This window comes from Anabrus simplex, chromosome 2, assembly GCF_040414725.1.
Source record: "Anabrus simplex isolate iqAnaSimp1 chromosome 2, ASM4041472v1, whole genome shotgun sequence".
Classification (NCBI taxonomy): Eukaryota; Metazoa; Arthropoda; class Insecta; order Orthoptera; family Tettigoniidae; genus Anabrus; species Anabrus simplex.
The window spans coordinates 345,674,121-345,698,142 of record NC_090266.1 but is presented as its reverse complement, the minus strand read 5'-3'; the positions used below and the strand labels follow the sequence as shown (position 1 = coordinate 345,698,142).

At 37.8% G+C, this 24,022-nt stretch overlaps 1 protein-coding gene across 1 annotated transcript in view; it reads right to left on the bottom strand.

The window, feature by feature from the left end:
- The window catches only part of LOC136864133 (Bardet-Biedl syndrome 2 protein), a 220,991-nt gene that overhangs the window by 76,963 nt on the left and 120,006 nt on the right, over nucleotides 1-24,022 (bottom strand). Inside the window, exon 9 of the mRNA XM_067140753.2 lies at nucleotides 17,747-17,896. Coding sequence (XP_066996854.1) covers nucleotides 17,747-17,896 — 150 coding nt within the window. The remainder of the gene's footprint in view (nucleotides 1-17,746; nucleotides 17,897-24,022) is intronic.

The following is a 24,022-nucleotide window of genomic DNA, read 5'->3' as shown; positions in this document are numbered from 1 at the left end:
AAGGAAGAGGGATAAGAGTGGAAAGGTAGAGAGGGGAGGTATGTGTGCCTAAGGTGGAGCTGGCAGGTGTAAAGGAGTGGGAGTTTTTAGGGAGGGTAAGTGGAATTGTTGTGTTGATTAGGATTACAATTTTTATTTGCTCTGAATTTATCATATATGGGAATGATGATATTGAATAATATATTAGGTCTTTCAGAGATTTCATTTAAACTGAAATTAGAATTGAAATACTGCTCTAAGTATATAAAACAGTTTTCAGTGATATTTAAAAGGGTCCCTTTGTCTATTACTGTGATAATTTTCATGTCTTTTTCAGCACATGTAAACTTATGACCAGCCTCCACCAACAAGTGTTGTCCCATGGCAGAGAATGTGTTATATTTGTTTGCATTAATATGTTCAAGATATCTTGTTGAAAAACTCCTTAGCAAATTATCATTACGATTTACAGAAAGAGTGTTATGGAAATTAGATGTATTAATATTGTTATTATTATTTCTGGCCGTACTTTTTAAAAATGTTTGTGACCTGATATATATTTTCATTATTGAAGGTGAAAACAGAGGTTGAGGTGTCGGTTACTTTTTCTCTAGATAAAGTCATTTAGATATTGTATTTGAACTTGTTAATTATTTTCCCTATAAATTTTCTATTGTAACCATTAGTCTTGGCAATGTAACGGATAGCGTTGAGTTCTTCCTCACAATCCCTGTGAGATAAAAGTATCTTAAGCACCCAATAAACCATACTGTAGTATGCTGCTTTTTATGGGATTCAGGATGTGTTGAATCACTGTGTATGGTATTGATCATTTGAGTGGGTTTCCTATAAATATCAAATCTGAGAGAATTTGGGTTTCTCTTAATAGTAAAGTCTAAATAATTAAGAACCCCCCTAGATTCGGACTCCACCGTTCGTTTGATGTGCAGGTTGATGGCATTTAAACTTACGAAAGTCGTGATGCCTTTATCCAATATTTAAAAAAGTAATCTACAAATCTTACCCACAGACAAATATTACTGAATTCTTTATTATTGATAATTTCTTTATATTCCGAATGATCTAAATAAATTTCTGCCAGAATTCCAGATGCCAGTGAACTCATGGCCAGTCCTTTTTGTTGATATATTATTTCATTGAAACTGAAGTAGTTATTGTCTAAGACTAGTTTTAAAAAGTTTTCAATTCTTCAATTTTTTGTTGGATTATCCTACTAGCCTATGTTTATTTACATTATGGACAATAATATCATATATTTCCTTTATTGGGATACTTGGGTACATGCTGATTAGGTCAAATGAAGGTAATGGGTGGTGGTTCTGAATTTTGATATTTTTTTATTTTTTCATCTAGTTCAGTAATCTCTTTTACTGATTTACTGGCTAAAAAATGAAAATTTATTTTGAGAAATTTCTGGATAAATTGAGTTTATATAATGGACTTGGTCTGAAATTTGTGAAATTTATGACTGGTCTCATGGGGATATCAGTTTTATGAATTTTGGGGAAACCTTTAGCTTTCATTGTCCTGGGTTCATATTAACCAAACTTTACATTCCTGTTCAGTTATTAAGAACGATGTGTTCCTGAAAGTCTGTTTTAGTTGACGTAGGATCCTTACTAATTATAGAAAACTAGCTGTTACCCGTGGCTTCACTCACATGGATTTCATGATTTGATAAAAGTAATCATTCCTCAGTACTGCACTAAGACATTATCTGAAAATTTCTAAGGTATAAAAACTTACCCAAAAAACTGAGTTTCATTTACCCCAGAATCTCTTTGTACACCATGTTTGTGGTACTGCCTTGTGGAGCTAAGATGACCAGGCTACTGGGAGAGTTAACTCTGGAACATGCGACATAGGACTGTACATGTGACAAATAGCCCCCTCTCAAGTATAATTGTATGCTGGGTATTCAGCCCGAAGGCTGGTTTGATCCTCCACAGCTATCCCAACTGCTGTCATAGATGGCCTAGGCATCACTGAAGAGGCGTACTGGGGAAATGAGGAGTGAGGTAGTTTCCCGTTGCTTTCCTCCTCGAGTATAAATTTAAACAATTATGTTTTTCCTTTTTTTTAAAGGAGATTCAAAATATCAGTTTTCACGTCTGTAACATCTTCAGGTTTTGAGATATAAGTAAGTATCCTCGTAAAAAGAATTCAATTCCTTTTTCACTTCCTCCACCCCCTATTAAGTGACTTTTGCAAAAACAAAGACTGCATGTCCCTTTACTTTTAAAGGAGATTCCAAATACCGATTTTCATGTCTGTAACATAAGTTTTTAAGAAATATGGCAGATATACTCATTTTACAAACTGACCCATTTTAAAAATTCTTTTCAAGCCCCGTAAGTGGATTTTCCAAAAACAGAAGAATACAAGTTTCTTTATTTTTCAAGGAGATTCCAAATACCAATTTTTACATCTGGAACATGTTAAGGTTTTGAGATATACTGTAGATATACCTCATTTTAAAAATTTACCCCCTTTCTCAATAAATTCTATTCTCTCCTTTAGGTGGATGTTTCCAAAACAATAAAATGTGTGTTTCTTACTTATGAAGGAGATTCCAAATACCAATTTTCAGGTCTGTAATATCTAGTTTTTGAGATATAAGTATCTTCATAAAAATAATTCAACCCATTTTTCGGTTGTTTACACCTGCCTTGAATGGATTTTCCAAAAACAAAAAAATTTGTTTCTTTATTTTTAAAGGAGATTCCAAATAGCGATTTTCATATCAGGAACATGTTACATTTTTCAGATATACTATAGATGTACTTATTTTAAAAACTTACCCACTGTTTCAATTCTTTTCACCCCCGTAAGTGGATTTTCCAAAAACAGAAGGTATGTATTTCTTTATTTTTAAAGGAGATTCCAAGTACCAATTTTCACATCTGTAACATCTTCAATATTTGAGATGTAAATATCCTCATAAAGCATAATTCAATCCATTTTTGATCCTTCTGCAACCCCCCCCCCCCCGACCAATGGATTTTCCGAAAACAAAAAAATACGTATTTATTTTTAAAGGAGACTGCAAATATCAATTTTCATGTCTGTAACATTCAGTTTTTGAGATATAAGTACCACAATTAAAGGATTCAATCCCTTTTTCAGTCCTTTTCAGCCCTTACTTAAGTGGATTTTCCAAAAACCAAAATATGTATTTATTTTTAAAGATTCCAAATACCAATTTCTACATCTGTAACATGTTAAGTTTTTGAGATACACTCATTTTTAAAAATTCATCCCCCTTTTCCCTTTCTTTTCAAATCCCCTATAGCGGATTCCAAAAAGTATGTGAACTAGTGTCTATCGTATATATACACACACGCGCGCGCACGCATACACACACCCTCTTGACAGCAAAACAAAACACGGGAAAATCCACCTACCGGAGAGCGGTCACTCCCCTCTGCGACAGGTACATTATGTAAGAGATAAGAGTAGCCTACACATCCCATCTCTACAGAAAATCTGCCGGAATCGTAATGTATTTACGCAAACTCCCAATGTTGTATGAGCCAAGCAGAACGCCATCACCGTCAGCTAATTTATAAGCACAAGGTCCTAGAAGGTATGACCAGATCATCAATATAAACTGTAAAGAAATCCCCTGTGTCATTACCTAATGCTATATTTAATGCTCTAATTAAAGCTGTAGAACTCTTCTTAGTCCTGTAGGAAACGCGCTGAAAATGATAACAGTTATACTTATGATTAAATGCTGTAAGAGGCCTGTTCTCTACTCTCAAAGGGATCTCCCAAAAGCTACTTCTTAAATCAACAGATGAAAACCATTTTGTTACCCTGAAAACCCTGAATTAACTCTTCAACTGTCTGCGATTTTAACTGGTCAGCACAAATATGTTTATTCATCTCTCTCGCATCAATACACAGTCTCACGCTTCCATCACTCTTAGGTACCATGATTAAAGGATTTAATATGGGCCATTTGACACTTCAATCACCCCGTCAGCTAACATCGCTTGTATCTTGTATACTAGAAGCAGTAATAAGTCTACTCACCAGTTTGCTTCACGCATCCAAAGCTAGCGGACTCCTCATACCAGCTCCAGGGGTAAGCTTCCTTTTCAACTTTTCTCCTTTTCATGTTTTGTTATCAACTCAACTTTCATTCCCCTTTTTCTTTTTCAGATTCCAAACTCCAATACGCGCCATAATCTGCTCTCTTTCACCTAAGGATTGCTAGAACTCCCCCAATGTTCAAGTTTGCCGTTAATTTATAAGGAGTCCACTTTCCGGTGTTCCACGTCACATAAAGTTTCCTTGTCTTATTGCTAGCATGTGCATATTGACTAGCTCAACTTGAACTCTTGTGGTATCAAGATTGTCTCTCTGCTATGGAATTCACTAACATTGGTGTTCACGTCATACGTAAGCCTTAGTCTGTATTGCTGTTATGTGCCTTTTGACTGGTTCAACTTGGACACGCGATGATTTAACAAACCCTATTTTAACTTTTGTTTTTAATCAATTTGAAAGAATTCCAACCTCACAATTTTAATTAATCCACACTTCATTCATTGGTGTACATTTTAATTCCACAACACCTATTGTCATACTTTAACAACCCCATGATGGTTTTTATTTTACAGATTGTTTATTGTTAAAGCATTTCACGATGAATACTTGTTTTTATTTTGCACATATTTTGTCACAATCTCAAGTCTATTGTTTATATTGTGTTGATCGTTGATGATCACTCTTTTATTACGACACGGTTACTCTTTTGAGATGAGGATACTACACTGAAGAAAATGGAAATTGCAACACTCAGAAGGAGTGGTGCTACATTGCTGCAATTGAACATGCAGGACGAGTGTTCGGTTGTGCTTCGATGATTACACTTTCAGGTCCCTCTGACCGCAAGTTTGGACAACAATCAATACAGGATGTGCCCACCACGAGCTCAATAAATTGATGAATTCGTAGAGGCATGGAGTCGATAAGGCCCTGGATTGCTTCCTGAGGAATTGTGGCCAATGCTTGCTACACTGTACGGGTCAGTTGTTCCAGAGTTGTGGGTGGCTGAGGACGGTTGGCCAGTTGTCGACACATCATGTCCCACACATGCTCAATAGGACTGAGGTCCGGGGATCTGGCGGGCCATTCTAAGGTTGTGATGTCGTGGAGAGCTTCTCTGGAGATGCGTGCAGTGTGAACCTGGGCATTGTCCTGCTGAAACATCCCATTAGCAATGTTCGCCATCATAGGGACAACCACTGGATTGAATACCCTATCAACATACTGTCGAGCAGTCATAGTGCCCTCAACAAGCACTAATTGTGATTTCACATTAAAGCCAATAGCACCCCACACCATAATGCTTGGTGTTGGCTCTGTGTGCCTCTCGACAATAAGATCTGGACGGCCCCTCTCTCCGGTACGTTGGCGCGTATGATTCCGGCGATCACTGCGGGCAAGACAGAAGCGTGATTCATCACTAAAGACGACCCTATGCCATTCGTCGACCCACGTCAATCTTTCTCGACACCATGCCAGCCTTACACATCACTGTTGTGAGGTCAATGGAACACCTTCTGCAGGGACACGGGCTCGTAAGCCAGCTGCATGCAGGGGATTACCAACTGTTTGTTGTGTAACGTGGGGTGCCACAGCTGCTCGAATTTGCGCTGCTGTTGCATGGGGTTCCATCCGGGCCATCCGAGTAATGCGGCGATCCTCTCTCACAGTTGTCTGTCGCACTGGGTCTGTGCCAGGTCTACGAGTGTGGGTACCTTCATTTGACCACTGCTGCCATACACGTTGTACCGTAGATGCCTGTCGAGCAACATGTGCAGCGACAGTTGTTGATAGCGTGCTCTTCTCTGTCGCCGAGGCATGTTTGATAGGGAACCACTTCACTGCACAGACTGCAAGTTAACTATGCTGCACCAGGGTCCGTATACTGGAGTTGATTCCTCCGCGACCAATCAAGTGGGGAGACCTGTAGCAACAATCCAATGGGTCTGAAACTTTAATCGTTTACATACCTACATGGCATAATTCTCTATCTTGAAAATCAACACAAACGACCAATGCCTTCATGGTGTTGCAATTTCCATTTTCTTAAGTGTATTTTGATAATTTTTAAACTCAGGGCCCTGACCTAGTCTGTGTGTATTAATGGCTGATGATGTTTGCTATGCTGAACGAAACATGTCCCATTATTTACAACACTTCATGATTATACTATAATCCTATAAATATATTGTAATGTATTGAATAAGTGATTGTAATAAAATTTTATAATTTTAATATATCAACTTCAATACGGTTCCATTATGAGATTAATTACATGTAATCGCTTGTATCTTGCTGTCAAGTGCCTTGGCATATTTGTGTGGTATAGCATAACGTGGCTCGCTGAAAGGACTGTCATCCAGTACTGAAAAAGAATATTCATAAACATGTGTTTTACCAGGTTTCTCAGAAAAAAAATCTCAGCGTGTTCACATAAAACTGCCAACAATTTGTCCCTCTGGACTTCCTCTAATTTACTGTTACTCGCAGCTAAAAATAAGGCATCTTTCTGATCCTCTTTCAACCACAACTGACATAATTTAAACCCCACTCTGGGTTCCTCCTCGAATCTAGAAACCTCAATAACACTCAACATGGCACAAACATTCGTTTTCTCCTGAATTCCATTTTCCAGTTCGGGTTTGACAAACTTATCCCACTTCAGATTTACCATTGCTTCTTTGTAATCTAACTGGGCTGATTTTAAGGTCAGCCAGTCACATCCCAAGATGAGATCAAATACCAGGTGAGGAATAACCAGACATACCTGTACAGAAATAAAACCTTCTATAATAATCAGCATCTCTACTTGTTTGCAGATTTGTTTAGACATTTTACCAACAGCTGTAATAATGAATGTTGACTTAACAGACATCTCATCAATCTTAATACCCTGTTTAACTAAAGAATAATACCATTCTGAGCGAATACATAATTTCTGACTTCCTATATCAATTAACGCATTAACATACGCTCCCCATACTTCTAATTTAACAACAGGATTAACCACTTCTTCACCCGAGTCTAAATAATTATGATCTGGTTCATACGTAAGATCTTCCTTAACATCTAGGTCATATGGCAACAGTTTCATAACACATTTTCTAACTACTTGCGGATAAGGCTGGAATTCTAACCCTTCATTACAGGCTGCATTTAGTTTAAAGGTTGCGCTCGCAAACTTATACTTGGCTCATTAGTAACTTGTCCTCTGTCTTGTTGGGCATTTCCCGTTCTATTTTCAGGTGCTCCGCTCCTACCGTTATTCCGTGGCTGAAACTGATTACGATTCTCGTAGTTTTGCTGTCTCCTATTGTCCCTTGGCTCACTATGAGGAACAAAATTATGTGGGTTTCCTGTTCTATGCCCAATGTTTCCTAATGCATCACAAATCACTAATAACTGCTCCATTTCCTGGATAGATTTAATACTTTGCATAAACGCTGCTTTGCGTACCCAGTCCAGAGAATGTTGTAACAGTAATCTGACTACATCTGAATCAGTCGCAATTCCGTCTAAATTCTAGCAAATCATAACATGTAACGGAAAATACTCAGTCATAGAGACGCCTTCATTATGTTTAACTTCCCAAATACTATGCTTTCTCTCTCACGGCTTTGAACGTGTTCATTCCAATATTTGTCTGTAAACTTCGTCTTAAGTTCCTTCAGACTTTTCATGTTGCTTTCATAGACTGAAAACCAGGAACGCGTCTCTCCCACAAAAGCATGATCAATAATGTTGATCACCTCTACCCAGTCCATAAACCCCCTCCTCAATCCGTTTCCCAAACCGTTTTTCTACTATCTTAAGAAATTCTAGTGGGTTGGTTTTTTTTCCCATTGAACTTTGGTAATTCTATTTCCTTACTGTAAATCCCTCCATAACTTTGCCTCTCAATGTAACCTTGTCTTTCTCTTACTTCTCACCTTATGCATGTTTCTGCTATCGCTATGTGGTTATCTACATCTTTTTCTCTTCTTTCAATTTCGTTCACTAAAGTGTTCTGTTTTCCTTTCATCTTAATTTCAACTGTATTGCCTTTTACAATCGCCAACTTTTCTCCTTGTCCCCTAGTGTTGCCTTCAATCATACACTTGACCGTATTGATATTGTTTTGTACCTGTTCTTTTCTTTTTTTTTTTTTTTTGCTAGGGGCTTTACGTCGCACCAACACAGATAGGTCTTATGGCGACGATGGGATAGGAAAGACCTAGGAGTTGGAAGGAGGCGGCCGTGGCTTTAATTAAGGTACAGCCCCAGCATTTGCCTGGTGTGAAAATTGGAAACCACGGAAAACCATCTTCAGGGTTGCCGATAGTGGGATTCAAACCTACTATCTCCCGGATGCAAGCTCACAGCCGCACGCCTCTACGCGCACGGCCAACTCGCCCGGTTACCTGTTCTTTAAACTCTTTTCTTACCTCCTTCTGGGTCTCAGCTTTATTGTTAATACTTGTCACCTGTGTCTGTAACTCCCCTCTGGTGTTGTTGCTTTCTTTTTTTCATTAATTCAAAAACTCGCTCCTCTGCTCTACAAATTTCTTTTCTACCTATTGTTTGTTTTGCTTAGTTGTCTCTTTCTGTTCCTCTATCTGCTTGTCAAATCTTTCATTTTGTTTAAATAATTTGTCTAACTGTTTGCTGTGTTCGTCCATCCTTTTATTACTTCGACCTTGTGTTCATTCAATTCCTTACTTAATTTTCTTTTAGTTTGTTCTACTTAATTTTTAATTTCTGATTTAGTTTGTTCCACTTCTGTTTTAATTCATTTCAATTTTTTTTTAATTTCAGATTTATTTTGTCCCATTTCATTTCTTATTTCACATTTAATTTGTTCCATTTCACTTTTTATTTCAGATTTACTATCCTCTGTTTTACTTAACATTAACTGCATCATTTCTAGTAACTGATTATTATTACTTTCATTGTTAGGGTTAACCTCTGCCTCGCCCCCCTATCATACTATCGTATGAATCTATAGTAACTTCATCATTCCTACCCTTATTTCCTTCGCTATCTTTGCTCCTGTTATCTGTTTCCTCCTCTACACACTTATCTACCTCTTCCTTAGAATTACTTAATGTACTACCCTTCAGCACGTGCCAACTATGCAGCGTCATGTCTTTCTCCTCTTGCTCAGCCATGCTACCCCCAAAATAATGTTTTTTTCGCTATTTGCTTTACATCGCACCGACACAGATAAGTCTTATGGTGATGATAGGATAGGAAAAGGCCTAGGAATTGGAAGGAAGCGGCCGTGGTCTTAATTAAGGTACAGCCCCAGCATTTGCCTTGTGTGAAAATGGGAAACCACGGAAAACCATCTTCAGGGCTGCCGACAGTGGGGCTCGAACCCACTATCTCCCGATTACTGGATACTGGCCGCACTTAAGCGACTGCAGCTATCGAGCTCGGTACCCCCAAAATCGAACACAAAAATAAAATATACTGTGCATATATAACAGTTGCCCCTAAAAACACTGATTCTGTCTTCTTTACAGCCATTCTTATACAATTACTTAATAGTTTTCGAGCTCAACGCTTGCGGCGACAATATGTGATGTTGCAAGTGACTAATCTCATGTTTTAAACCGTATTGAAATCTGTTAGTATACAATAATAAAGTTTTATTATGAATCCACCTGTTCAATACATTATAATGTTGTTACATTAAAATAACTTCATTAGTTAAAAAGTTATATATGGGACATGTTTCGCTCCCTTATAGAGCATCATCAGCCAAATCCGAATCTCAAACAATTGTTATTTACGTAACAAAGACTTAAGAACCATTAGAACACTTTTGACAAACTTAAAACTTATTCTATTCAAAAATCATAAAATATAAAATCCTTGTATACATGGCTCAATTACATGTGCTTAATAGGAACATACATTAAAATTATGGAAGAGAGAGTACTAAAATATAAAATAAATAATATATATATCATGTCCAAAATCCTAGAAAGATGTGAAGATCAATCTTAGGAGCCAATTTGTGGATCTTCTTAGTAATGAGATCTGGTAAAAAAGTTATTTATCCCTTGTGGATAAGAGTCTATAAAGATTCAAAATTTATCGTCAAATTTGATGATTGAACTTATAACAGGATAAATGTTGGTCTTCAAGAAATTTAAATGCTTGTCATGTGACCTCGGCGAATGCTGTTGGAAAGATATGTTCATATAGTTGTCAATGACCGTTCGTTGAACTAATGGATTTTATAAAGATGATTGAAAGGGACGTAAATCAACGTTTGTATTGAAAGCTGCTGCTTGGTTTATCTTGTTGAATGTCTGTAACAAGAAAAGGAATCTTGTAAGTAATCGGAATTTGTGTTGCTAGTTAAGAGTGTGTTTCTAGAAACTTCACTTACCCCTCCAATTGCTGTTTGTCGGTTTGGTGTTGTCCGAGGTTATGTTGTGACTGTCTGTTCTGTGTCTACTCCTTGTGTTGTAAGAGTGAGGTGGTGGGGGTTGAGGGGAGGGAGTAGGGGTAGGAGGAGAAATGTTTGTGGGTGTGGTTTTGGAAGGGGAATGTCTAGTAGGAGCGCAGGGAGGGGTTGAGTTTTTTAATGTTGGATTTTTATTAGTTATTTTGGGAATGAAAACTTTGGCAAAATTACTTTTTTCTAGATTAAGCGTCTTTAAGAGTTTCGGTAATTGTTCGTGCAACGGATTTCTTATTTCAATTTCGTCATTTAAATTTTTTTCCTTATTGAAATACTGGTCTAAGTGGATATAAATATTTTCTAATTCTGTCATTAGTTTACCTTTTTCTATCTTCTTTATAATTTTTAGGTCTTTCTCTATGGTTGTAAATTGGTGGCCTGACTCTCTCATGTGAGCACTCATCGCAGAATGTTTGTTGTGCTTTGTAGCATTAACGTGTTCTAAGTATCTTGTGAGAAAGTTACGGCCAGTTTGGCCAACATATGAACATTTACATTCTACACATGTTAATCTATAGATGCCAGAGCTTAGATAAGGGTTCTTGTTGGAATTTATACTATTGTGGTTGAAAAAAATGTTTCTGTTTGTATTTTGTGTTTTGAATGCTACATTTACATCTCGTTTTTTGATAGGATTAGTTATTTGAAAAATGGCTGGATTGGTGAATGTAAATGTTGCGAATTTGGACTGCTTAGTTTTTTCACAACATAACCTCGGACAACACCAAACCGACAAACAGCAATTGGAGGGGTAAGTGAAGTTTCTAGAAACACACTCTTAACTAGCAACACAAATTCCGATTACTTACAAGATTCCTTTTCTTGTTACAGACATTCAACAAGATAAACCAAGCAGCAGCTTTCAATACAAACGTTGATTTACGTCCCTTTCAATCATCTTTATAAAATCCATTAGTTCAACGAACGGTCATTGACAACTATATGAACATATCTTTCCAACAGCATTCGCCGAGGTCACATGACAAGCATTTAAATTTCTTGAAGACCAACATTTATCCTGTTATAAGTTCAATCATCAAATTTGACGATAAATTTTGAATCTTTATAGACTCTTATCCACAAGGGATAAATAACTTTTTTACCAGATCTCATTACTAAGAAGATCCACAAATTGGCTCCTAAGATTGATCTTCACATCTTTCTAGGATTTTGGACATGATATATATATTATTTATTTTATATTTTAGTACTCTCTCTTCCATAATTTTAATGTATGTTCCTATTAAGCACATGTAATTGAGCCATGTATACAAGGATTTTATATTTTATGATTTTTGAATAGAATAAGTTTTAAGTTTGTCAAAAGTGTTCTAATGGTTCTTAAGTCTTTGTTACGTAAATAACAATTGTTTGAGATTCGGATTTGGCTGATGATGCTCTATAAGGGAGCGAAACATGTCCCATATATAACTTTTTAACTAATGAAGTTATTTTAATGTAACAACATTATAATGTATTGAACAGGTGGATTCATAATAAAACTTTATTATTGTATAATATGTGATGTGCCGGATCACCTTAATTTTAATATAAATACATACTTGCTCATACACTTCTCCATATGCAATATCCCATGGGCACCAGCCTTCAAACTTATGGCTTGAAGACGATAGTTGATAATTAATAATAACAACAATAATAATAATAATAATAATAATAATAATAATAATAATAATAATAATAACAACAACATACATACATCATCATTATAGACTGTTATGCCTTTCAGCGTTCAGTCTGCAAGCCTCTGAGAATTTACTAAACGTCGCCACAATCCTCGATTTGCAACTAGTGTTGTGGCCTCATTTAGTTCTATACCTCTTATCTTTAAATCGTTAGAAACAGAGTCTAACCATCCTCGTCTTGGTCTCCCTCTACTTCTCTTACCCTCCATAACAGAGTCCATTATTCTCCTAGGTAACCTATCCTCCTCCATTCGCCTCACATGACCCCACCACCGAAGCCGGTTTATGCGTACAGCTTCATCCATCGAGTTCATTCCTAAATTAGCCTTTATCTCCTCATTCCAAGTTCCCTCCTGCCATTGTTCCCACCTGTTTGTACCAGCAATCATTCTTGCTACTTTCATGTCTGTTACTTCTAACTTATGAATAAGATATCCTGAGTCCACCCAGCTTTCCCTCCCGTAAAGCAAAGTTGGTCTGAAAACAGACCGATGTAAAGATAGTTTCGTCTGAGAGCTGACTTCCTTCTTACAGGATACTGCTGATCGCAACTGCGAGCTCACTGCATTAGCTTTACTACACCTTGATTCAACCTCTCTTAGTATATTACCATCCTGGGAAAACACACAACCTAAATACTTGAAATTATCGACCTGTTCTAGCTTTGTATCACCCATCTGACATTCAATTCTGTTGAATTTCTTACCTACTGATATCAATTTAGTCTTCGAGAGGCTAATTCTCATACCATACTCATTGCACTTATTTTCAAGTTCCAAGATGTTAGACTGCAGGCTTTCGGCACAGTCTGCCATTAAGACCAAGTCGTCAGCATAGGCCAAACTGCTTACTACATTTCCACCTAACTGAATCCCTCCCTGCCATTTAATACCTTTCAGCATATGATCCATGTAAACTACAAACAGCAAAGGTGAAAGATTACAGCCTTGTCTAACCCCTGTAAGTACCCTGAACCAAGAACTCATTCTACCATCAATTCTCACTGAAGCCCAATTGTCAACATAAATGCCTTTGATTGATTTTAATAATCTACCTTTAATTCCATAGTCCCCCAGTATAGCGAACATCTTTTCCCTCGGTACCCTGTCATATGCTTTCTCTAGATCTACGAAACATAAACACAACTGCCTATTCCTCTCGTAGCATTTTTCAATTATCTGGCGCATACTGAAAATCTGATCCTGACAGCCTCTCTGTGGTCTGAAACCACACTGGTTTTCATCCAACTTCCTCTCAACGACTGATCGCACCCTCCTTTCCAAGATGCCAGTGAATACTTTGCCTGGTATACTAATCGAAGACCGGGCGAGTTGGCCGTGCGCGTAGAGGCGCGCGGCTGTGAGCTTGCATCCGGGAGATAGTAGGTTCGAATCCCACTATCGGCAGCCCTGAAGATGGTTTTCTGTGGTTTCCCATTTTCATACCAGGCAAATGCTGGGGCTGTACCTTAATTAAGGCCACGGCCGCTTCCTTCCAACTCCTAGGCCTTTCCTATCCCATCGTCGCCATAAGACCTATCTGTGTCGGTGCGACGTAAAGCCCCTAGCAAAAAAAAAAAAACCTAATCGTTGAGATACCTCGATAGTTATTGCAATCCTTCCTGTTCCCTTGCTTATAGATAGGTGCAATTACTGCTTTTGTCCAATCTGAAGGTACCTTACCAAAACTCCACGCTAATTTTACTACCCTATGAAGCCATTTCATCCCTGCCTTCCCACTATACTTCACCATTTCAGGTCTAATTTCATCTATTCCTGCTGCCTTATGACAATGGTGTTTATTTACTATCCTTTCCACATCCTCAAGCATAATTTCACCAACATCATTTTCCTCCTCCCCATGAGCTTGGCTGTTTGCAACACCACCATGATGATTTCCTTTTACATTGAGAAGATGTTTAAAATATTCCCTCCACCTCTCCAGTGATTCCCTGGGATCTATTATGAGTTCACCTGAATTACTCAAAACACTGTTCATTTCCTTTTTCCCTCCCTTCCTAAGATTCTTTATTACTGTCCAGAAAGGTTTCCCTGCTGCTTGACCTAGCCTTTCCAGGTTATTACCAAAACCTTCTCATGACTTCTTTTTGGATTCAACAACTATTTGTTTTGCTCTGTTTCTTTCATCTACGTACCAATCCCTGTCTGCCTCGGCCCTTGTTTGGAGCCATTTCTGATAAGCCTTCTTTTTACGTTTACAGGCTGCTCTCACTTCATCATTCCACCAAGATGTTCGCCTTTTCCCATCTTTACACACAGTTGTTCCTAGGCATTTCCTTGCTGTTTCTACTACAGCATCCCTGTATGCCACCCATTCACTTTCTATATCCTGAACCTGCTTACTGTCTACTGTCTACTGTTCAAAACTTCTCACTAATCATATCCATGTACTTCTGTCTAATTTCCTCGTCCTGGAGATTTTCTACCCTTATTCGTTTGCAGACAGATTTCACTTTCTCTATCCTAGGCCTAGAGATACTTAGTTCACTACAGATCAGATAGTGGTCTGTATCATCGAAAAATCCCCGAAAAACTCGTACATTTCTAAAAGATTTCCTGAATTCAAAGTCTTTTAAGATATAGTCTATTATGGATCTGGTACCCCTAGCCTCCCATGTGTAGCGGTGAATAGCCTTATGTTTGAAGAATGTATTCGTAACAGCTAAACCCATACTAGCACAGAAGTCGAGCAAACGCTTCCCATTCCCATTAGCTTCCATCTCTTCCCCACATTTACCAATCACCCTTTCGTATCCTTCAGTTCTATTCCCAACTCTCGCATTGAAATCGCCCATTAGCACTATTCTATCCTTGCTGTTCACCCTGACCACGATGTCACTCAATGCTTCATAAAACTTGTCAACTTCATCCTCATCTGCACCCTCACATGGTGAATACATGGACACAATTCTTAATAATAATAATAATAATAATAATAATAATAATAATAATAATAATAGGTAATGGGACTCTAAATACTCCCAGAGGTGGGGTGACGGAACACTAACCATTAAGTACACATTCACTTGGAAATTAAGGATTGTTAATAAGAATTTCTGCAATAACCAATTAAATAACTATTTATTAGGATGAAAAACACGACGGCACATACACAAATTCTGAACTTATGGAAGCAAAAGAAAAACGGAATGAAATAATATTTAATAAACTGACCTGTTGCGTGGAGACTTGCAGTAATTTATGTCATTAGCTCACCATTTGTAGACTCTGTTATCTGGACACGATCTATGTAGCAGCTGATGTTTGATGAACCTCTCATGCTGGCATCGTCATCTATTGTTGTAGGTACCAGTCCTATTTCTGATTCGTGCATAGCTCACTAATTGAACAATGACTTACCTGACTTTAACACTTCCTACAGTACTCCTTACATAAAGTTGTAATAAGTCCTAATTTTAATAGCAAAACCCCCTTGGGTTACGTTCATGGAGAGAATACACTTGTATTCTTCTGTATTACAGAATTGTAGCGTAACTACATACCTATACATAACAAAATTTCTCCTGTCCCATACCAGTCAAAACCGGTCTCTCATTGACTTTAATTCTCGTCATTGAGGTAATCAGGTCTCAATGAGAGTAATTTCGAGTAGTGCTCTACTCAGATGCGAAGTGAACTAAGATCATCAGCAGTTAGGACCTTCTCTGATGTAAAGATGTTCTCCGTTGTAATGATAGAATAGATTAGAATTGACCGATAGACGCTCTCCAGCTCTTGTCGTTGATGTATATATGCTCCCAAAGTCTCCCTCCATCAGCCATATCACATGGTCCAGTAAGATGATGTACTATCCCTTCTCCTATCCATCGCTGTATATCCATCATCTTGTTCCATAACGTCCATTCACATAGGTTGAACTTTCACGGGCAATCGAAGCGTCATGTAGCGAACTTCGAAAAGTAGGCGTTAACAAGGCTTTAACTGTCTCTTTAGAGTATGGAAGGGGTAAGAACTCTTGCAAGCTTGATGACATCTTTTTCCTGGTAATAGACTAAAATTAGCATGGTGAGTCCAGTCTGCTGACCTCGCCTACTGGAAATTTACTGCAAGCTATTAAACGATTGATGTTGTAATACCTTGCTCAAGAAGTCGTTCATTCAGAATACGTTATAGCCGTAAAGAAATGAGATGATGAGAAATGGATGACTAAAAACCCTATACATAAACATAATAATTTAAAATGACCTACCACTAAGTAAATATAGACGTCTTTCCAATTAATTACACATTTCGATAATTTTGTACATGCTGTGATGTTCCAAACATCACAACACTACAACACTTAATAGCGGAGTACCCTGAAGTCGATTCTGACAAGTACAGATATCAACAACACTGACTCACTCACTATAACACACACTCTCTTGAACTGACTGACTGACTGACAGCCCGATATATATACTGTTTGATCAACCGTCTGGAATTAGCGATTTCTGGAGGGGTTCTTACAACACTCTAAATGGAACACACTCGAAACATTGATCGGCCAGCTAGTTGAATGGAGTACTCCAGTAATGGATCCAGCTCGAAATTTCGATTACTGTTTACCAATACACATGGAAATTTCTCCAACATTCCTAATGTCTCTACATGTATCTGGATAATAAACCTTACAGTAAGTTTCCCGAACCCTTCATATGTACCAAATTATAGCAGAATACACCTAATATACGAACATTACAGAGTTTTTTACAACTTTCGACTATATATTCGTCTATAGATTTTGAGGTTAAACTTATACACAATACGTATTTGAGGTTATACAAATTTACAATACATATTTACAGGGAAACCATGTATTAGTCATATTTAACATTTAATAAAAGATAATTTAGCATTTAATAAAATATATTAAACATAATAATTGAAGGTTTTACAACAGTTAGGATGTCATACCTACGACAAGAGGAGTGGAGGAAAGATTAAGGTGGAGGAGGGCTTTGGTACACTACCCCACACAGAGAGAATCTGGAAAAGGGAATGGACGAAGAAGAAGACGACTTATGTTGTATTACATCTGTGCAATTCCATGCAAGCAATGATATTTCAACCCGTGCAATAACTGGACTTTGTGATTCACATCGTATTCATGTTTGTGTTATTTTATGACTCAAGATTGACAAGACGCTAATACGCCACATCACGTGATTCATAGACCTTTTATACACTGATTTTATTGTGTCCTTACCATATTTTCAATGATTTCATGTGTGACTGAAGATGTCCCAAGAGAGGGACAAAACATGTATCACCAATATAGTTTAATGTAGTCTTATTAATAAAGACGATTATGCTATTTTAAAGGTGGAACATTTGTTGTTAAGATTTTCACAAGTTAATACTTTTTGCCAATACGGGCTCAAATATGAAATGTATCACCTGCAATAAATATCTGGCTAAGGAAATGCAACTATTATTTTGGGACAGAGGAAGTACTTCCTATTGATCACCTTTCATAGACAATTATTTTAAAATGAAAAACAACTTACCCTTTGTACACGTTCACTAAGGGTAAATGAAACATAACTATCAGACTTGTTTGTTGAAACAGAGCAGTGAGCATACATGGAGAAACGTGGCAACTGACGTGTCAACTCAAACACATGGTAATGTGGGCTTCCCTCATAGCCCACCAATGCCTGAAAGAAAAGAAAATCAGATGTCAGACTAAAAACAATCTCAATGTATTCATTCATTAGTAAATAAATACCTTCAAGGATTCACATAAAATATGAAAATACTGAGCAGAGTGGCTATGCACGTTAACGTGCTACAGCTATGGAGCCAAACTCTGCAGTTCGGAAACACGGGGGTTCAAACCCCACTGCCGGCTGTCCTGCAACGGGTTTTCTGTGGTTTCCTATTTTCACTTCCAGGCAAATTTCAGAACTGTTCCTATGATTAGGCCACAGCTGATTCCTTCCACCTTCTAACCAATCTCATTCATCATCATTCATTTCATCTTCATTAGCTCCTCAACCAAGGTTGGCATCCAGCTGGGCATCTGGCCATAATAACATGCCATATAAATTTCTTACCTCATCCCCAACCCTGCATCAAGAAATGGGACTAAGGGGCAGACATATTTACATAAAATATGAAAGTAATCATTTTTTTAATGCATAAATACAGCAAACTTACATGCATCACATCTTCATATTACTATTAAGAAAGACCTGTATAATCCGGACCCTGAATAAACCAGAAACCTTCTTTAAAATATATTTTATCTGTGGTCCCATGAACTATATGACACATTATGCAGCCTAAAACAGAACCTGTCCAATGCAGAAATGGACTGATTTTTCCAGTCCCATGAGGGAATAATCTCTAAATAAAAGAGAACTCCTGTCAGTGTAATGTTACATGTAATACATAATATAGAAATGGCAAGCAAGGAATTCTACGATGCAACCAATTTCTGTTTTTTTGTTGTTGTTGTTGTTACACTGTAATTAATTTATGGTCCTAGAACATTTGCTGGAGCCATAATGCATCGCGTCCATCTTAATGAAGTTGTCACCACATGACTAGGTCTTCATTTATGGTGAATAGTGAAAGAGTAGAGATACCAAGACAGCGGTGGAAATTAAAACCAGAAGCATTTATTTATCTGCCCAAATATCTCACTACAAAAGTTAAGAAACCTAACTCTTCCAAGAAGAGGCAATCCACGTGAACAGATGTCTCTATTAAAAGCCCTTATCACAACATAAATGTCAGTGATCAGCCAATATGTTCATCAGTTAAAGATAACCCTGATGGTACACATGCTAGGAAAACAACTGCTTTGTTAAAGAGGAGAATCGAAAGCTAAGAAAAAGTGGGAGAGCGGGGGGGTGGGGGCACTTCAGATATAAAATCAAAGCGCAGTCTCACACAATGAAAACAGTTTGCCTCTCTCAGCAAAAAGCAGAAAGTTATATTCAATATAATGTTACAGAAATGTCAAGTGAAAAATAAAAAGGAATGAGATATAGTCATGAATTTCTCTTGGATTCCCTTCTTTTAAAACTAAAGTCTCCCAAAGGTTATCAGCATTACTTCAATCATGACAAGCTGCCTTTGCCTTCTGAAGCTCATTTGAGGAAATTGGTGAAGTGTCTTAAATGTTCATATGGCATAAATGATCATGCTACTGCCGTCATAGCAAAATTTTTTAGTGGAAACAAGGAGTATGAATGCCTAGGGTACCGATATTTAATGAGGTAAAGCTTAGAGAAGAAATTTGCTTTAACTCTGATTTGTTACAAGTGAATGCTTTTGTTGATTTGGGAAGATTTACTTCAGAGGAAAGCAAGGATTAGTTGGCAAGTTTTCATGTTTGTTCCCTTTCCGTAAAACTGATGATGATGATGATGATGATGATGATGATGCCTGTTGTTTAAAGGGGCCTAACATGTACGTCATCAGTCCCTAATGGCACAAAATGAGATAAAATGTAAGGACAATGAAAAAGCCATAATCCTCCACCAACCAGAATTCAAAACGTGAAGACGAAGAATGAATGGATGGATATGAATTTAAAACAATCAGTGGATCCGACTTGCAATGCCCTACATTCCCAGAAACTAGCGTTAAACAATATTATTACTGACCAAGGGACTGCTTCTAAAGCACAATACTGAATCAACGATGCTTGTAGTCTAAACGGGTCCAAAATCCAGGCCATCGGCCCCTCATAATGGTACTTACTGCTAGGAAAGTAGAACTGTGGCATTTGTCATGTTGCGGTACTAATCAAAAGTAGCGTAGACTCGCAGTATTCCACACATTATGGTACTACTCACAGGCAAGGTAATGCGCACACGTAACACAGACCTATGGTGTTTCGCACATTGTGTCGCTATTTACAGGCAATGCAAACCTATGGTGTTCTTCACATAAATGGACTAACCACAGGGACTCTCACTATCCCGTGGTGTTCCTCACATAGTGGGTACTAATCATAGGCAAGGTAGAACCATGGTGTCATTTGTATAGTGGTACGAATCACAGGTACTGTAAAATGCATCCTGAACACACACTGTCGCTACTGATCACAAACCTATTGTGTATCCAACATAATGGTACTACGCACAAGTAAAAGTGACCCATGGTGTTCCCTGCATCATGGCACTAATTACAAGTAGTATCATGGTTCTAATTTGATCATCCCTTGGTTGCCCCATACGACAGGCAGGGGATACCCTGGGTGTATTCTTCGTCTGCGTCCCCCACCCACAGGGCGTTGTGTGTTTGGTCCACGAGAGGTATTTTATTTCCCTCAAGTCCACCGGCAAGCCGGTTAGGACCCCCCTATCCGCCACCTGGGACATGCCACATGGGAGTATCACCTCTCCCCCTGCTACGCCAGTGTAGTAGGTTCGTGGTTCCGTAAAACTGGATTCAACCCATAGCAATATAGGCTAGCTTCAACACCACCCAAGGTAAAATAATTGCAAAAATTCTCATTCAGGTTATCATACAATTAGAGCAAGCGTGTGTAGGAATCATTGGTGTCACATCAGATGGTAGCCAGTCAAATAAAAAGTTATGAAGACGCTTAAGAATATCCAGCAACATAAAGAATCTCAAGTGTTCAATTTCCAATCCAGCTGACTCTGGCAGAAAAATGTGGGCATTTTCAGACACCCCAGATATATTCAACTGTATAAGAAATCATTTTCATGGCAAAGTATAGGTTAAATATAATGGTGATATTGTTGATTATTCATTCTACTGGAAAGTTTACGAATGTGACATATCTCCCTACTTTTCCAGATTGAAAGGTTTTTTTACACAATCACCTCTGCCCTTTTGGATTCTAATTCATTTCAATGAATGAATGTAAAGCTGATATTTCAACTTTCCAGTAGATCTGTCTCTAATGGTATAGAATTCTATCGTAGCATTAATTCAGAGGGTTTAGAAGACAGTGAAGAAACGGAAAATTTCACACTTGATTTAAACTGCCTGATAGATGCATTAAACTCATCCATCACCACTCAAGCACATCACTTTAGTGAAGTGGCAGAATATCCTCAGAGATACCAAACATACATTCGCTTCACAAAGAACACTGGAGTCCTTGAGAGTTACGTTAGAAAGCACTTCAAAAGTTTCTGAATATTTGTGGAAAAATGATTAAAGCAAAGTTTTGACAGGAAAATTTAACCAATATCCCCTAGAACACCATTTTGGTATCCTACGATCACTAAGTTTTGATGATCATCTGCCCACTATTGACTTTCTACATTTACATATGTTGCAGTCAGTCCAATTATGTAGCAACTGAACTTGTTTCATCCTTTGGCAGAAACTGTGAGTACAAAACTGAATCCTCTTTAACATCTCTTGTTAATCATATGCATATTCTTGCAAGAGCAACTGAGTACAAAAACTGTGCAGTGAAAACACAATCTAAAGGTAATAGGTAAAATCAGGAAGATGTAATTCAAATTCTGGACTGGGAAAACAGTTAACCTGACTGAAGTCAGCAGAGTTTTGGTAAAGAATGCTTACTACATCATTTAGCCAGCTATATAGTGCAAAATACTTCAAAAGTGACACAGTGTAAATTAGGCACAACTTACCTTTCCTCCACAGCAAAGCGACTGATGATACACCAGTACCTGCTTTGCTAACACTAGTCAAAGATTACGGGTCTACACAGAGCAGCACATATCTTACGTATGCATTGGAAAGTGTTCATAATGTGCTGTTGGGAATGGAAAAGGTTGCTGAAGAAAAACTATGGTGTGGTAATAGTTCGTGAGGGAGGAATATATTTTTTTAGTGTTTGGATAGTTTAGATGTTATTAAAGTGAAGTTGTCGCAATTGGGATGCTGTGATGATCATGTGTTGTGCATGCTACCTAAACTTGTATTTCACTACTGGAAGTGTAGAATCTTCTTCTGGATAAAGGAGATCTGAAGAGAGCTGGCTACTTCCAAGACAGCAACTCTTTTCGAAAATACTCTAAAAGTGTCCAGCTGCTGAAATCACTTTTAAACATGGGTTGCATGCAACAGTTTATTACGTAGATAGAAGCAATGATATTACTGTATGTGCCTCTGTTGATTGCATGGTGCGACACAGGTTTTGCCAGTGTTATGTGTGCGGTGGTCCATGGTAATATTTGGTAACACGCAAAGAATTTACACTTCCTCTTCTATATGCTATGCTTTCATTATAAACAGTTACACCTACCAATATTTAGTCTGCAAGCCTCCATCAGTTAGTTAAGCATCTCCTTAACACATTCATGCCCATCATCTGAGCAGCTATTTAAAGGGCTGGCCCAGCTATTCCAGCTTTTAGTGGCAGAGCAAACAACAACGAATTCTTTTCGCAGTAAGTTCTAAACTGAACAAGATATGGAAACAAAATTTCTACAAACCTTAATGAAGTCCTCTAGCATGTTTCACTAATAATTTTATATGGACAATTATTACAAATAGCGTTGGACTCACGAAACAATTATGGGAACAGAACACTGCCGTATGTGGAACAATACGGTCAAATAGGGGTGTACCAAAAGATCTAAAGGAACACCAGGTAATTCTCAAATGGGGGGAAAAAGTGAACCCGACATACAAGTCTTCAGGGGAAGTTGACTATATTTGATGGTGGAAACTTTAAGAGAATATGCTCTTTTCTCTTCCCATCTAACCTAAATGATGGAACCTTGGCCGGTGCCCTTTTTGGTGGCAAAATCGCAGGATGTTGACTTGGAGCTGATGACGTAGATGGAGCTGAGATTTCGGAGAGAGATGACTGTACTTGTATGTCGGGTTCACTTTTTCCCCCCATTTGAGAATTACCTGGTGTTCCTTTAGATCTTTTGGTACACCCCTATTTGACCGTATTGTTCCACATACGGCAGTGTTCTGTTCCCATAATTGTTTCGCGAGTCCAACGCTATTTGTAATAATTGTCCATATAGACTGTATATCCCTGGCCAAGATAATTTTCAAGCAGCTGAAAAACTGTGCTTTGTAAATTCGCATCACTTGCATCATTTATGTTGTCCCTACACGTCATGGTTACACTTCAGAACGTGATTATACACGCGCTTGTGCAATCACAAACCAACTACGCAGCAAGTTGTGCGAGCGCTAGGCTACCTTCAGAAACAAAACAAAGAAAGTGTATTGGGAGGGAAAAATCACTGTGGCCATGTGGTTTTTGGTGAGTAGAAGCATTCATAAGGGTATTACTTTCATCTCTCTCACACATATTTGTCACGCGCTATAGGCAATAACTCGGATACGGGTGTGAATGTGATAACAGTACTGTGGCCTATTCTACTTTCACAACTCTTTTCTTAAAATAATTTAAAAGATAAACTGATATCTCTATGGTCTCCATCCCTTTCTCTTACCCTCCAAAGCTGAGTCAATCTCCTACTACATACTTCCCTTCCATTCATTCAATCACTAAAGCTGTTTCGTACACATTATAATTTCAAATATCCTACTGCCATTATTCCCACAAGTTTATCATAGTAATCATTCTGAATACTTTTGTGTACGTTAAACTCAGGTATCAGGGGTCTACCTAGCTTCCAATGTCTTGAAAATGTTGATTTTCATGTCATCTTCCCAAATGTCCTTTTACACTTCCACGATACAAGATTGCAAGTTTCTGATACGGTCTGCCATTACAATTATATATTCAACTTAACCAAGAATATTAACATTTCTAATCATTCGAATTGCAATAAACTATTTTAAGAATTTCAGAAAATGATAGACATAAAATATGGACAATAAGAGAGAAT